The 14,876-nt window shown below is 36.9% G+C and overlaps 1 protein-coding gene across 6 annotated transcripts in view; it reads left to right on the top strand.

The window, feature by feature from the left end:
* Positions 1-14,876, top strand: part of SEC23A (SEC23 homolog A, COPII coat complex component) — a 67,490-nt gene that overhangs the window by 38,781 nt on the left and 13,833 nt on the right. For all 6 annotated transcript variants that reach the window (XM_045450757.1, XM_045450753.1, XM_045450754.1 and 3 more), the window contains 4 exons: positions 7,355-7,432; positions 10,121-10,282; positions 12,228-12,314; positions 13,848-14,003. In XM_045450757.1, the coding sequence (XP_045306713.1) occupies positions 7,355-7,432; positions 10,121-10,282; positions 12,228-12,314; positions 13,848-14,003 (483 nt within the window). The remainder of the gene's footprint in view (positions 1-7,354; positions 7,433-10,120; positions 10,283-12,227; positions 12,315-13,847; positions 14,004-14,876) is intronic.

Raw genomic sequence — 14,876 nt, 5'->3', positions numbered from 1 at the left:
TTAAGTTCTGGTTTTTTTTAAAGTTTAAAAAAAAAAATATTTAATTTTGAGAGAGAAAGCATAAGCAGGGGAGGGGCAGACAGAGGGGTACACAGGATCTGTAGCAGGCTCTGTGCTGACAGCAGCGAGCCCAACATAGGGCTTGAGCTCACAGACCATGAGATTATGACTGAAGGTGGACGTGCAACTGACTGAACCATCCAGGTGCCCCAATTAAGTTGTATTGTTTTTTTTTTTTGAGACAGAGAGGGATAGAGAGCAAGCAGGGGAAGCGCAGAGAGAGAGGGTGAGAGAATCCCAAGCAGGCTCTGTGCTGTCAGCACAAAGCCTAATGTGAGCCTTGATCCCATGAACCATGAGATCATGACCTGAGCTGAGATCAACAGTCAGATGTTTAACTGCCTGAGCCACCTAGGCACCCCAATTAAGTTCTGTTCTTAATACCCCGTTTTTACTCAGCAAACTCTGGCCTATCTTTTTAGTCAGACACCCTGTTGAGAACTCTCTCTGCTAAGCTATCAGATTTCTTTTTTTTTTTTTAACATTTGTTATTGAGAGACAGAGAGAGACAAAGCATGAGCAGGGGAGGGGCAGAGAGAGAGGGAGACCCAGAATCTGAATTAGGTTCCAGGCTCTGAGCTGTCAGCACAGAGCCTGACGCAGGGCTCGAACTCACAAACCACAAGATCATGACCTGAGCTGAAGTTGGACGCTTAACTGACTGAGCCACCCAGGTGCCCCTAAGCTATCAGATTTCTGTTTCTAGCAGGAGTTTTTTGTGCTCTTTGTTTAGATTTTTGTGTAGTTTTTAACACATTCTTGAGTGAATTAGTCTTTGTTTAATAAGATCAGAGGGGTGCCTGGGTGGCTCAGTCAGTTAAGCGTCTGACTTTGGCTCAGGTCATGATCTCGTGGTCCGTGAGTTCGAGTCCCGCATCAGGTTCTGTGCTGACAGCTTGGAGCCTAGAGTCTGCTTCAGATTCTGTCTCCCTCTCGCTCTGCCCCCTCCCCCTCTTGTGCTCTGTCTGTCTCTCTCTCTCAAAAATAAAAAAAATTAAAAAAATAAAATAAAATTTGTCGTTAAGTAGCGTCATCCAGAACTTTTTTTTTCATTTTAACTTCAAGAGTGTTTTTATACTAGCACCTCTCTGTGAAGAAAACAGTGTTACAACATCAGCATGTCTTTTTTTTTTTTTTTTAATTTTTTTTTTTTCAACGTTTATTTTATTTTTGGGACAGAGAGAGACAGAGCATGAACGGGGGAGGGGCAGAGAGAGAGGGAGACACAGAATCGGAAACAGGCTCCAGGCTCTGAGCCATCAGCCCAGAGCCTGACGCGGGGCTCGAACTCACGGACCGCGAGATCGTGACCTGGCTGAAGTCGGACGCTTAACCGACTGCGCCACCCAGGCGCCCCTCAGCATGTCTTTTTAAAAGAGGTAAAACCTCTCATAGAGTCAACCATCAATTGGACACCATCAGTACAAATACCAACACAGTTCCTCTAAGATGAACCATTGTTTCTAGATAGGAAGATAAAATATTAAATATATTTTGACTTTTGCTAGTTTAGGACAGCAGAAACATTTTCTTGAATTTCACTATCATTTAGCAGTTAGACATGACATTAGTGAAATCAGTTGACTCATCAAACTGAATAGAGAAGCTGTTATATTTTTAAGTGGGCTTCATACCCGATGTTGGGCTTTAACTCACGACCCTGAGGTTGGGAGTCTCATGCTCTACCTCCTGAGCCAGCTAGGCACCCCCTTTCCTGAGCCTTTTCAATGAAGGTGACTTTGTTTTAATAAACACTTTATTGTTTTGAGAAGAAGGTATTTGAAGTAATCAGCACCTTTATTTGCTAAATGGCTGTGATTTGTAGGAAAGTGCTTTTGCATTTTACCAGAACTATTTCTGAATTTGTAGGTTATCAAATATGACATAAAATTTAATAGTGCAACTTGGTTATCAGTCCACATAAAACCCACTGATAAGTAGCTTTCATTGTAAATATAGACCTTTTCTGTGTCCTTTGCTGCATGAGTGTAGTGAAATGACTCAGAAGATTATAATTCTTTAAAATTCTTTGTGGGCTTATGTCTAGAATCTTTTTCTTCTATCTTATACCTGAACTTCAAAATTTGCTGCCTTGTTTGACATACTTGTAAAACAGAAATACTATTAAAATACAAAACAAAATGGCCTTGTAAAGAACTAAATGAGACAGTTAAACAAAAAGTACAAAATTATAAAAACCTAAAATTATAATTCATGTCTGCACATTCTGCAGTTTTATAGCATTACAATGGCAGTGCAGGGCTTTTGGAGATAGAGAATAGATAAGTCATGGCATGCTGAAAATTTTACTCTTCTGTCACACCAGTATAGCTTGTCTCTTCCATTTAAAAAAAAATTTTTTTTTAACATTTATTCATTTTTTAAGAGAGAGAGACAGAGTGCAGGCAGGGGAAGGGAAGAGACAGAATCCGAAGCAGGCTCCAGGCTCTGAGCTGTCGGCAACAGAGCCTGATGCGGGGCTTGAATTCGTGAACCTGAGATCATGACCTGAGTCAAAGTCAGACTCTCAACCAACTGAGGCACTCAGGTGCCCCATATCTTCCATTTTTTAAAAACATATTTATTTTGAGAGAGAGAGCATGCATGTAAGCAGGGGAGGGGCAGAGAGAGAGGGAGAGAGAGAATTCCAAGGAGACTCCATGTGAAGTTTTATGCAAGGTTTCATCTCAATCGTGAGAGCATGACTAGAGCCGAAATCAAGAGTCAGACGCTTAAATGATTGAGCCACCTAGGCACCCCTAGCTTGTCTCTTCCTATAATTCAGTTGGCAAATGTGTGTAAGAGAAAATTGGTAGAGGTAATTTGGGAAGGAGAGGCTGGCATTATCAGACTATCACCCTGCTTTCTGGGCAAAATAGCTTTCACCAGTTATTGGTGGCCTCCCTTGTCTTACATCAAAAACTGGAAATGGAGTTCTCCAAGTGAGCATAGTCCTACTGCATAGTGCCACACAGGACTGTAAGATGGCTAGAAGAAATTGCTAATAGGATTTAGAAAACTGTCCATCATCGTGGCTGGCATTTTATGGTATGCAGAGTTCAAACACCAATTTTTGACAAAATCACAGTCTCTTATGAACCCCTAGTGACTAAGAGACCCTCATATGTGGTAAATGTGGTGAGAAGGTGATCTTTACATTTTTCTTTGATTGAATATTAGCATACAGTTGAAGTGAAGCTTCAGGTGATGACCAATGAACCTTAGTTATGGAAGCTAAACACTTTTGTACTGATTTCGCACTGCTGAAATTTTAGCTGTAGCAATTATAACAAATAGAGAAGGGGTTAGTAATACCTTTTAGGTACTATACTTTTGTAAATTTTTGCTAATGAAAAAAAATCTATGAAATTATATTAAACTTCTTGCCTTAATTTGGCATAGCAAATATAATTTTCTTTTTTTCTTCATGACTCTAATTTTTGTTAAACATAAACATCTTTTGGGGCACCTGGTTGGCTCTATCAGTTAAGTGTTTGACTTAATTTCTGCTCAGGTCATTGCTCTCACGGTAGTGACATCTGAGGCTCTGAGCTAGGCACGGAGCCTGCTTAAGATTCTCTCCCTATGTCCTGTCTCTTTCCTGCATGCAAGCCTGTGTGCATGCATTCTCTCTCAAAAAAATTAAAAAAAACCCAAAAAACAAAACAAACATCTTAAAAAAAAATTTTTTTTAATGTTTATTTTTGAGAGAGACAGAGTGTGTGGGGGGGAGGGGCAGAGAGAGAGGGAGACACAGAATCCAAAGCAGGCTTCAGGCTCCAAGCTATCAGCACAGAGCCTGACATGGAGCTTGAACCTGTGAACCGTGAGGTCATGACCTGAGCCAAAGTTGGATGCTTAATTGACTAAGCCACCCAGGTGCCCCGAAAGCCAACATCTTTTTAAAAAAGACTGTTTTGTGGATAATGGGGCAATGTATGGCCAGATCGGTGCTGTACCACAATTGCTTCTGACACTTTTACTGTAAGTCTTTGCTTCCCTTTGTCGGCATCACTTAAGACACTGGTATCAACATATGATTTGTTGCATCCATCCTCAGTCTCTTTTTGAGTCCATCTTATTTATGCCCAGCTTCATGGATTTGTTTCTTACCTTTTTTGTTGTTGTTCCTTACATTTTTGACTCCTGACCTTTTCTACTGAGTGACATCCTTTTACAACTTAAACTTGATATTTGACTTTTTTTTTTTTTTCCATTTTAGACTTTTGGTTTACCACTAACAAGTGTTTTGTTAGTTATTTTGAAAATAATTGTATTTTCCCTGTTCAGTTCATCTGATTAGATTTGGCCTAGGAAATGTCTCTTGTTTAAGACTCTTGGGACTTTCCTACTAAATGCTACCCCAGCCAAATTTTTTCTTAACATTAGTGTGACAAGGCACTTTAGATGTGTTTTAAAAAAAATTTTTTTTTTTAACGTTTATTTATTTTTGAGACAGAGAGAGACAGAGCATGAATGGGGGAGGGTCAGAGAGAGGGAGACACAGAATCTGAAACAGGCTCCAGGCTCTGAGCTGTCAGCACAGAGCCTGACGCGGGACTCGAACTCACCACGAGATCATGCCCTGAGCCGAAGTTGGCCGCTTAACCGACTGAGCCACCCAGGCACCCCTAGATGTGTTGTTTTTAAAGATGACCACATTTCTGGGGTGCCTGGGTGGCCCAGTCAGTTGAGCGTCCGACTTCAGCTCAGGTCGTGATCTCACGGTCTGTGGGTTTGAGCCCCGCGTCAGGCTCTGTGCTGATAGCTCAGAGCCTAGAGCCTGCTTCGGATTCTGTGTCTCCCTCTCTTTGCCCCTCCTCCGTTCATGCTCTGTCTCTCTCTGTGTCAAAAATAAATAAACATTAAAAAATAAATAAAAAAAGAAAAGATGACCACATTTGTCAGTACCATTTTCTTTTTCTTTTTTCTTAATTTTTTTTTTAAACGTTTATTTATTTTTGAGACAGAGAGACAGAGCATGAACGGGGGAGGGGCAGAGAGAGAAGGAGACATAGAATCCGAAACAGGCTCCAGGCTCTGAGCTGTCAGCACGGAGCCCGACATGGGCCTCAAACCCACGAACTGTGCGATCACGACCTGAGCTGAAGTCGGACACTTAACCGACTGAGCCACCCGGTGCCCCAGTACCATTTTCTTATAGAGGTTAGACTTTGACCATTAGGGTCCTTTTATTTGTATGCCTTTATGCATAAATAATTACTGAATTAAAGACAGAACTAGATATCTTGCAAGTGTTATTTTCCTCAAGAAAATTATATTACTGTTGCTTTATCTGCCTGGTTTTATTAACTCTTGAATAAGTCAGACCATGAATCTTTGATACACTTCCTTTATGCTTCAATCTTTTTTTTTTTTCCCATCTATATTTGTATTTTGGTTAGGTTGTATAGGACTGCTCCTCATGATTCCAGTAATTAATGCTAGGGCACTTGATAAATGTTCAAAAAATTTTTAAGAAGTGGGGCACCTGGGTGGCTCAGTCGGTTGAGCGTCCGGTCATGATCTTGCGGTCTGTGAGTTCGAGCCCCGCGTCAGGCTCTGTGCTGACAGCTCGGAATCTGGAGCCTGTTTCAGATTCTGTGTCTCTCTCTCTCTCTGCCCCTCCCCTACTCATGCCCTGTCTCTCTCTCTGTCAAAAATAAATAAACATTAAAAAAATAAAAAAAAATTTTTTTAAGAAGTAATGCAAAGATTAGAAATGTGTATATATATATATATATATATATATATTATGCAAGTTTTATATTGTTATCTGTAGTATAACCTATACAACTTTAACCTATACATATATATTTATACCCGATACATACTTTATTTGGGTTGTATATATAGTTTATACTTTAGGCTATATTTATCAGGAAATAGGTTAATATGCATTTAACCTGGAGGCAGAAGGACTTTTAACATGAAATGAAAAGCAGGAGCATTAAATAAGAATATTAAGAGATGTATTAAAATGAAACAAAATCTGTGTAGTAAAAATACCATTAGCAGAATTTAATGCCATCTTTTAGGTATGATTTGTATGTAGGACATATTCTTTACATTTGGCAGAATGTGGAAATATTCGTGTATATGTGCTCTTATAAATCAATAAGATTTGGGCAAAAAGAGCAAAGGTCATGAGCAAGGAATTAGCAAAAGAGGGAATGCAAGTGACCAGTAAACATATGAAAAAATTATCAATCTTATTTATAATCAAAGTTAGAAAATAGAAAAAGACAACAATATTTGTCAAACTGGTAAGAATTAGAAAAACACAGTAACGCTTAAGAATTGGTTAGTATTCAGGGAAACAGCATCATAGCTTGTAGGTTTGAATTGTACAACTTTTATAAACATTTGTATAACCTTATATGTAGAAGGTAGCTGGTGACATATATCAAAAACTTAAAAACTTCTTCTTACCTAGAAATTCTACCACTAAGAATTTATCCTAAAGATATAACAGGATAAATATATATGCTAATAGTGAGGGATTAGATAAGATTGTTATGGTGTATATTTTAATGTAGTGGAATGCTAGTCAGCTTTTAAAAATGAAATAATAGATTATATTTAGTGATATGAAAAATGTTCAATGGAATAATAGATTATATTTAGTGATATACAAAATGTTAATAATGCAAGGAAAATTTTGGACATAAGTCTCAAACATGCCCTACTCTGAAAATTAGCCTTGTGGATATCACTGGTTACCCAAGTATAACAACAATGGGCTCCTGGCTGGCTCATTTGGTAGAGCATGTGACTCTTGATCTCGGGTTATGAGTTCGAGCTCCATGTTGGGCATAGAGCTTACTTAAAAGAAAAAAAAAGATTTCTTAGGGCAGCTGGGGTAGCTCAGTCAGTAAGCATCTGACTTTGGCTCAGATCATAATTTCATGGTTTGTGAGTTCAAGTCCCACATCAGGTGAGCTCGAGCCCTGCTTTTGGTGAGCCCCACTTATCTGTCTCTCCCTCTCTCCCTCTCTCTCACTTGTGCCCTCTCTCTCTCTCAAAAAAAAAAAAAAAAAAAAAAATCCAAACATTTGAAGATGAGTGGTTACTTCATTGGAGCAATATGTTGTTTGCTTCTCAAATTCAAATGTATTTCTTTAGTTGTAATTATTCTCTTGGTAAGTCTATAAGTAATATTCAAATTGTATCCTATATCAATTATCTGCCTTCTAAAGAGTAATAGCTTTTTAAAAATAGAAAACATATAGGCAAGAGGGTTGTTTAGCTGTGTGCCAGGGAAAATATTGCTAACACATTTTATTTTATTTAGTGTCAGAAATTTGGAGAATATCACAAAGATGATCCAAGCTCCTTCAGATTTTCAGAAACTTTCTCCCTTTACCCTCAGGTGAGTAGATAAAAGGTCCATGTTCTTTTCTTAGTGTTGACAGTAGCATTGGGTCTCATTTTTCCTGTTGTATTTTATTACTCATCTTATAGGACCTGTTGTATTGGGTTATTCTTTTGGTAATGTTGTAAGTTTGGGATAGCTAAGAAATCACTATTGTGCTTGAGTAGTCAGTGAAAAGTATATAGTATTTTTTTTTTTTACACCCACCCCTAAATGTATAGTATTTTTATGATGGCCTTGAAAGTATTCTTCTGTTTGTGGTGAGTAGAAATTTACACTGGAGTCCTAGTGTGGAGTAGAATCAGATGTCAGGCAGATTAACTTTCAACTTTCCATCTAATATAAAGGATCTAATTACAGTAGTACCAAAAGGAAGTAACTTTACTGGTCAGCTAGTCTTACAGAACAATCTGATATACCAGCTAAATAGAAAGAGCTGATTTTATGTATCTTAGGGAAGTTTTTCCACTTGGGTAGTTGAATCTACCTGTCTTATTTTGATCGATATTTAAAAAAGTCTAGGTTGCTTATTTATATGATGAATAGCATAGATAACATTTATTCACCTGAGTTCTGTGTGAAGGGAACTTTAGGAGAATAAAGATGGCTGACATGGATCCTCCTTTCAAGGATCTTTCAGTTTGAAGGGTGTCATTTGAAATATACCTAATGCAGAACAGAAAGAGAGAAATGCTATCAGAGATATGCAAAACTTAAAGGAAATTTAGAGGAATCCTTCCAAGTGAATGTTGTGATACACCTTTATAGAAGAAGGAGCATTTTAGCTCAGTCTGGAATAATGATTATATTGAGATGTGGAAATTTAAATTTTGCCCATGAAAACTTTGCTTAAACCTTCAGCTTTCTTTTCTGAACTACTCTTACTAATATTTTTTTTGAACATTTTTTACTGATCTCTGGTGTAGAAACTTGTTGTTTATGCAGGGAGACTTCCCTAAACCTCTGGTTGCAGGTTTGGAGAACTAGCAAACGGCAGAGTCTATTTGTTTTAAAGCAGACAGAACCGTTTCTGATTTGGGAATCCTTAGGCCCATTAGTAGCAGAAACTAATAGGAAAGAGAATGAAGGCATTAGCCTAATAAGTATTTGACTGAAAGCCATACACTTTCCTTTTTCTTCTCTCCTAACTCCAAACCTTCTCTTTAGGCTTTTGATAGTTGATACATCTCCCAAGAGATCTGGACATCCCATCTTTTCCCCTCTATTGGAAATAGCAGAGGGCCCAGAAATAATTTTTTTTGGGGGGTTTCACAGCCTGATGGTCTTCCAAAAGGTGGCATAGCTTACATTTAAAGAAGGTCTTTATTTCTAAAATATTTACCCCCAAATTTACCAATTACACATTTCTGTTAGTAAGGAATGGCTAAAGTGGTGAGGGATGAGAGAGCCTCTCAGTGAGTTCTGATCACTGAAAACAGAAAAGGAATGAGAATGTCACTGAGCTGCCTTTGCTGGGAGAGAAGCGTGGACTGAGTCCCAGGCAGGAGCAACACACAAGCACTTGGGCCCTGAGGGCTGAAGGAAGTTGGGAGGAAACTCCAAGACAAATGAGAGTTCTTTGGAGAGCTGATTCTGTTGATTGTATCTGAGACTCTTATTCAGGCCTAACTCTTCCCCTTTTGAGCTCTTTAATATGAGGAGTGGGTAGAAGGAAAGTGAAAGGAGAAAGAAGTAATGAAAAAAAGTCTAGAGAATGTTTCTTAGGGATGAGGAAGAACTTAAAAATGTGAATATATGTAAGTCCTTTTCTTTTCTTTTTTTTTTTTGTCATCGCTGACCCTTCCCAGTACAACTTTTGGGAGCCCTACAAAAAGTAGAAAATCTGTTAATCTACTTTTACTCTTGGAGTCTTTTGATGGTGGTAAGGAATAGTAATAACAAAGTTCAGAGTTGTGGCCAAAGACATGAGGAATAAAAACAAAGGATGCTGATAATGCACCATGTAGTATAACTTAGACCAGAGCAAGGAGTTTTTTGTTCCTATTTTTGTTTTCCTTTTGAGTCACCTCTTTTACTTTAATTTTTTTATTGTTTTGTATATACATACACATACACCTACACACATATTTTTAATTAACTTATTTTTTGAGGGGGAGAGAGTGCACATGTGAGCTGGGGAGAGGGGCAGAGGGAGAGAAAGAGAGAATCCCAAGCAGGCTCCATGCTGCGTGTAGGACACCATGACCCTGAAAGTATGACCTGAGTCAAAATCAAGAGTTGGACACTCAATGGGGCACCTGGGTGGCTCAGTCGGTTAAGCGTCTTACTTCTGCTCAGGTCATGATCTCGCGGTTCGTCAGTTCGAGCCCCGCGTCGGGCTCTGTGCTGACAGCTCAGAGCCTGGAGCCTGTTTCGGATTCTGTGTCTCCCTCTCTCTCTGCCCCTCCCCCGCTTGTGCTCTGTTTCTCTCTCTATATATATATATATCAAAAATAAAATGTAAAAAAAAATTTAAAAAGTTGGGCACTCAACCGAGTGTCTTGTTGTTGAATTATATTTTTAAATAACTGATAAAGATCATAGTAAGATTCTGAGGAGTACAGTTTAGAATGTTCTTATTATAACTTGTTTTATTGTGTTAATAGTTATAATCAGGTGCTTTTGTAATAGTAAACTGTTGCAATAAAATCAGTAAAACCTATCTCACATGTTTTTTTCTTGTAGTTTATGTTTCATTTAAGAAGATCTCCTTTCTTGCAAGTTTTTAACAATAGTCCTGATGAGAGTTCATATTATCGTCATCATTTTATGCGTCAAGATTTGACTCAGTCTCTAATCATGATTCAGCCTATTCTGTATGCATATTCTTTTAGTGGACCACCAGAGGTAAGAGAAACAGAAAACAAAAATTGGTTGTTGCTGTGATGTGTCATCAAAAAGTGAAAACAATTAAGTTTTTCTTGGAATATAGTTACTACATACAAGAATTTAGTTTAAGAAGTTATGTTACATTATTCATATATTTGCAGATATTTATGAGTGCTTATTATATGCTAGATTGCACTAGGAAATCATTTAAAAAATAGAAAAATTGAGGTGGAAGAAACTTTTAAGATCAATTTATGCAGTTATTTGGTTGATCAAATTCTGTAGGGTTTATGATTGTTCTCATATCTTTAACAGTGCCCAGAGGTAATGATTCTAGAACCTGTAGCTTATTCCAGGGTTTAGTGTCTGACAGGACATTCTGTCTGAACAAAGCTTCTTGCTTCAAATGTCATTTTCTTGTAGCCTCTCTTGAACATGAGATACAGTTGATTATAAAGATGTATGCTTAGGTGATGATAAAGTTATCCGTGATAAAGCTATGCCATTCCTAGCAAACTGTCCCACTTATTTTAACCTATTATCAAATAAACAGTTTTTTCTATTTTGTAGCTAATGTTGTCTGTTTTACCACTTAAAAGTATATAATGACTATATGTGAAAATAATATTGAAGAATGGTCAGTATAAAGAGGGTATTTATAATATCTCTTGATTCATGATCTCTCGTGATGCCTTTATATACTGTTTTGTAAAAAATAGTTTATAAAACATTCTATTTTGTTACTATAATTTTTTTTTTAGCAGTTTGTCATAGTTTCTACTTTTCTAGAAAATATAAGGTGTTAATGTGATGGTCTAGTTATTTATTTGGTCTTGTAGTTCTTTGAATCAGGAAAGAAAGTTTTCGAGATTTTGTTTCTAATTTCAGAGTAATATATGTAAATTTAGATACCTGTAAAATGTAGATTACTGTTTAGAAGAAATTTGGAATCCCACCATCCCTATTACCTGCTGCTGTTAAATTCTAACCTTGCCATTTAATCCATGAACGCCATTAGCTTCATTTACTTAAGGCTTTGCTTTTGGAGTTTTACTCCTTCCTGCATCATCACCTGCTGTTCCTCTGGATCATTCTCATTAACATAGAACCCTAAATAGCACCCACGTTAAAAACCAACAAACAGAACCACCTTTGGCTTCACATTTTTTCTAATTGCCACCTCATTTCTTTGGTCTCAGTTGCAGCTAAACTCAGTAAGTTACCTGAGTAACTGTATGATCTCACCTCACATTCTCTTCTCAACCTAGATTATTCAGATTCTTGTCCCTAACATTACACTGAAACAACTCTTACCAAGCGGCTACCAATGTCCCACATCTTGCCAGAACTCTCAACAGCATTTACCTAATGAGGATTGTCCTTAGAAACCTTTTGTCCTAGGCTTCTCTGACACCTGCAGCACCTACTAGTTTTCCTCCTAATCACTGCCTGTTCCTTCTCCGTCTCCTTTTGCTGACTTCTTCCTTTCAGATCTCTTAAGTGTTGGCATGCTCTAGGGCTCTATCTCTGGATTCTTCTCTGTCTTCCTTTCTCTGAGTGATACAGTATAATCACATAGCTTTAATTACCATCTTTATGCATGTGATACCCAAATATATGTCATTAATTCTGGCCACTCCCTTTCATTTTCTATTTAGAACTATTTTTCTGTCTCCAAATTTCCCCTTTCCCAAGCTTTTTGTCTGTCACTCAGTGGGGTCATCACCAGACTTAGGAGTTATCCCTGATTTTCTCTTGGCTTTACTCTGGTTTTCTATTGTTACCTTAGTTGTTGTGATTTCTCAGAAAATTAAAATATACTGTAAGAATTCATGAAAGCAAGATGTCTTAACTTATAAGGTAGAAATTTAAAGTTTTAAAAATATCTTGGAAAGATCTATTTTGTATCTTTAAATAATTTATTTTTCCATCTTCCTCTTCTCTCATTGTTTTCTTCCATTAGCCGGTTCTTCTTGATAGCAGCAGTATTCTTGCAGATCGCATTCTTCTCATGGACACGTTCTTCCAGATTTTGATTTACCATGGTGAGGTAAGATTCCATAGCATTTAAAGCTATGCATGTATGTGCAATAAAGTCTTTTTATTTATGGAAACTTTCCCCTCTTCACTAAATGGCTACTGTTTCCTCTATGATAAACTTTTATTTCCATTTTTATAAAGTAGGTTTAAATATGATTTTTCCTACTACAGGTTTTTAGACTTCATTTGCAGTTTACCCACCTGTGGTTATTTTGTCCATTTGTCTACATACGATTCAACAAGTGGATTTTACACAAAGCATAGTATTGTGAAAGTAAGGACATTGATGTAAACATAGGAGTATAATACTTTTGATTTTACCTGAAGACCTCAAGAGGAGAAAAGTCTGCCTTTGTCAGTAGGCAGGCTTTCCCTTTAATTATTTCACGTAATCATTTAAAAAGTATTCTGTATGATGTGTATAAAGCACTTTATTCTTAAAAATATTCCACATGATCTAAAAACTCATTTAAAGCATAAGTGAATTAAAATTTATACCTTCTCTTAATTGGAATGGTAAGTTATTGAAAAGAGAAGAATATTTGAGTAGTCAGTAAACTTTAATTCAGTTCTTTAGCAGAGGTCTGTTCATTCCTGCACTTACTCAGCAATAATTAAATGCTTTCTCTGTATAAGAAAGTACTGTTTTCTGGATGCCTTGAAAGATAGAGATTCGTTTTTCGTAGACCCACACTCAAACTTCTAGTCTAGAATTATAGTAACTTGTGCAGATTTACTTTTCCAATTGTTTTAGTTGTGATTTTAGATTTGCACTGTAAGAGTAGAGGTGTTACTCAAAATATCCTTTTGAGTAATATTATCTAGACCTTTTAAAAGATTTACTGATTATTGTTTTTAATTGATATCAGTACTAATGTCCTTTAATTTTTAAGAGTAATGCCTATTACATGACAGAGTGAAATATTTTGCTTTTGTGTGTGTGTGTGTGTGTGTGTGTGTGTGTGTAATTTTAAGTAGCTTGTTAATGTAATTAAAGGAGAAGTCTGAAATGCACATGACTGTTCCTCTGTTAACTACAAAGATATAAAGTGATGCAGAGTATGTATTGACTGATGCAGTTAAGTTAGAAACCAAACCAAATTTAAATTTTTGGTTGATTTAATCCCATGCCTTTTGGAGCCATTACCTTAATAAAAGAATTGACTCAGATGCTCTTTCCAGGCATATTTATAGTGTTATTGCTATTATTATTAAAGTTTTTATGTTTTCATGTCTTGCTAGAATGTAACTCCATTGATAAAGATTTTATAATAGTTGGTGATTAATTTTGAAGTATCTGGGAAGTCTTCTGTTAGCAAATTTTCTGGTTTATTACTTCTTTTTACTTTTAAAGGAGAAGTAACCTCATTTTTCATGTATTTACTTAAAAATACGTAGTATTAATTTAAAACCTGAGATAAATGAAATAATGATCTATAGTTTTCTTATTTTCTGAAGATTAATTCCTTTGTAAAAATCTCTTAAAGATTTTGAATAGGTAAGAAATTAAAAGTAATAATTCCTTTAACTGTTTTAAAATTAGACCATTGCACAGTGGCGCAAGTCAGGATACCAAGACATGCCAGAATATGAAAATTTCCGCCATCTTCTACAAGCCCCAGTGGATGATGCCCAGGAGATTCTTCACTCCAGATTTCCAATGCCAAGATACATTGATACTGAACATGGAGGTAGCCAGGTAAGTACAGTTAATTTGCTTGTTGCTAGTTTTGTAATGAGTTGTTGCTATTTGCCTTCTGACTTTAATTTGAATAGACTGCTTCCCAAAGCAAGTAAAAGAGGGAGGAGATGGATAGGAGGAGGTTTACAAGGGAAAATATGCTTGCTTTTTGCCTTAGCTTTGAGTGCAAAGCAGTGGTTATTGACTCGTTACCTAAAGCTAGCAGTTTCTCCCATCTTCTGCTACCAGCCCAGATTGAATAACAGAGCCAGGATGGTGTTATGGTGGTTTGTCTGCTTTAGCTGAGCAAGAAGAGCAAGATGGAAAATAATTTAGTGTACCTTTTTCAGTGTAATTTTCTTTAATCTGTGTATTTAATGAAAAAGTCTATGAATATGAACTTTATGGTAACAATTTTTTTGTTTTCTTCATTCTATCATTTCAGTTTTCTAGAAAATGTCATGTAATAGGAAAACATTCTGATATTACAAAAGGCTTTGTGGTTTTTAGAATTATTAGGATTAAATAAGATACATGTACATATACACATGTACATATATGTGTGCATATAGCCTTTCAGAAGGCTAAGTTGAAGACCCCTTAACATACGCTCTTTTTTTTTTTTAAATGTTTATTTATTTCTGAGAGAGAGAAAGTGCAAGCAGGGAAGGGACAGAGAGAGAGGAAGATACAGAATCCAAAGCAGGCAACAGGCTCTGAACTGTCAGCACAGAGCCCAACGTGGGGCTCAAACTCATGAACTGCGAGATCATGACATGAGTCAAAGCTGGACACCCAACTGACTGAGCCACTCAAGAGCCTCCTCCCCTCCGCCTTTTTTAATTTAATTTGAGGTTGAGAGTAAGTGGGGGAAAGGGGCAGAGGGAAAGA

The sequence above is a fragment of the Leopardus geoffroyi genome, chromosome B3 (assembly GCF_018350155.1).
Source record: "Leopardus geoffroyi isolate Oge1 chromosome B3, O.geoffroyi_Oge1_pat1.0, whole genome shotgun sequence".
NCBI classification, from domain to species: domain Eukaryota; kingdom Metazoa; phylum Chordata; class Mammalia; order Carnivora; family Felidae; genus Leopardus; species Leopardus geoffroyi.
The sequence above is the reverse complement of the archived record's forward strand: the minus strand, read 5'-3'. Positions and strand labels throughout refer to the sequence as shown.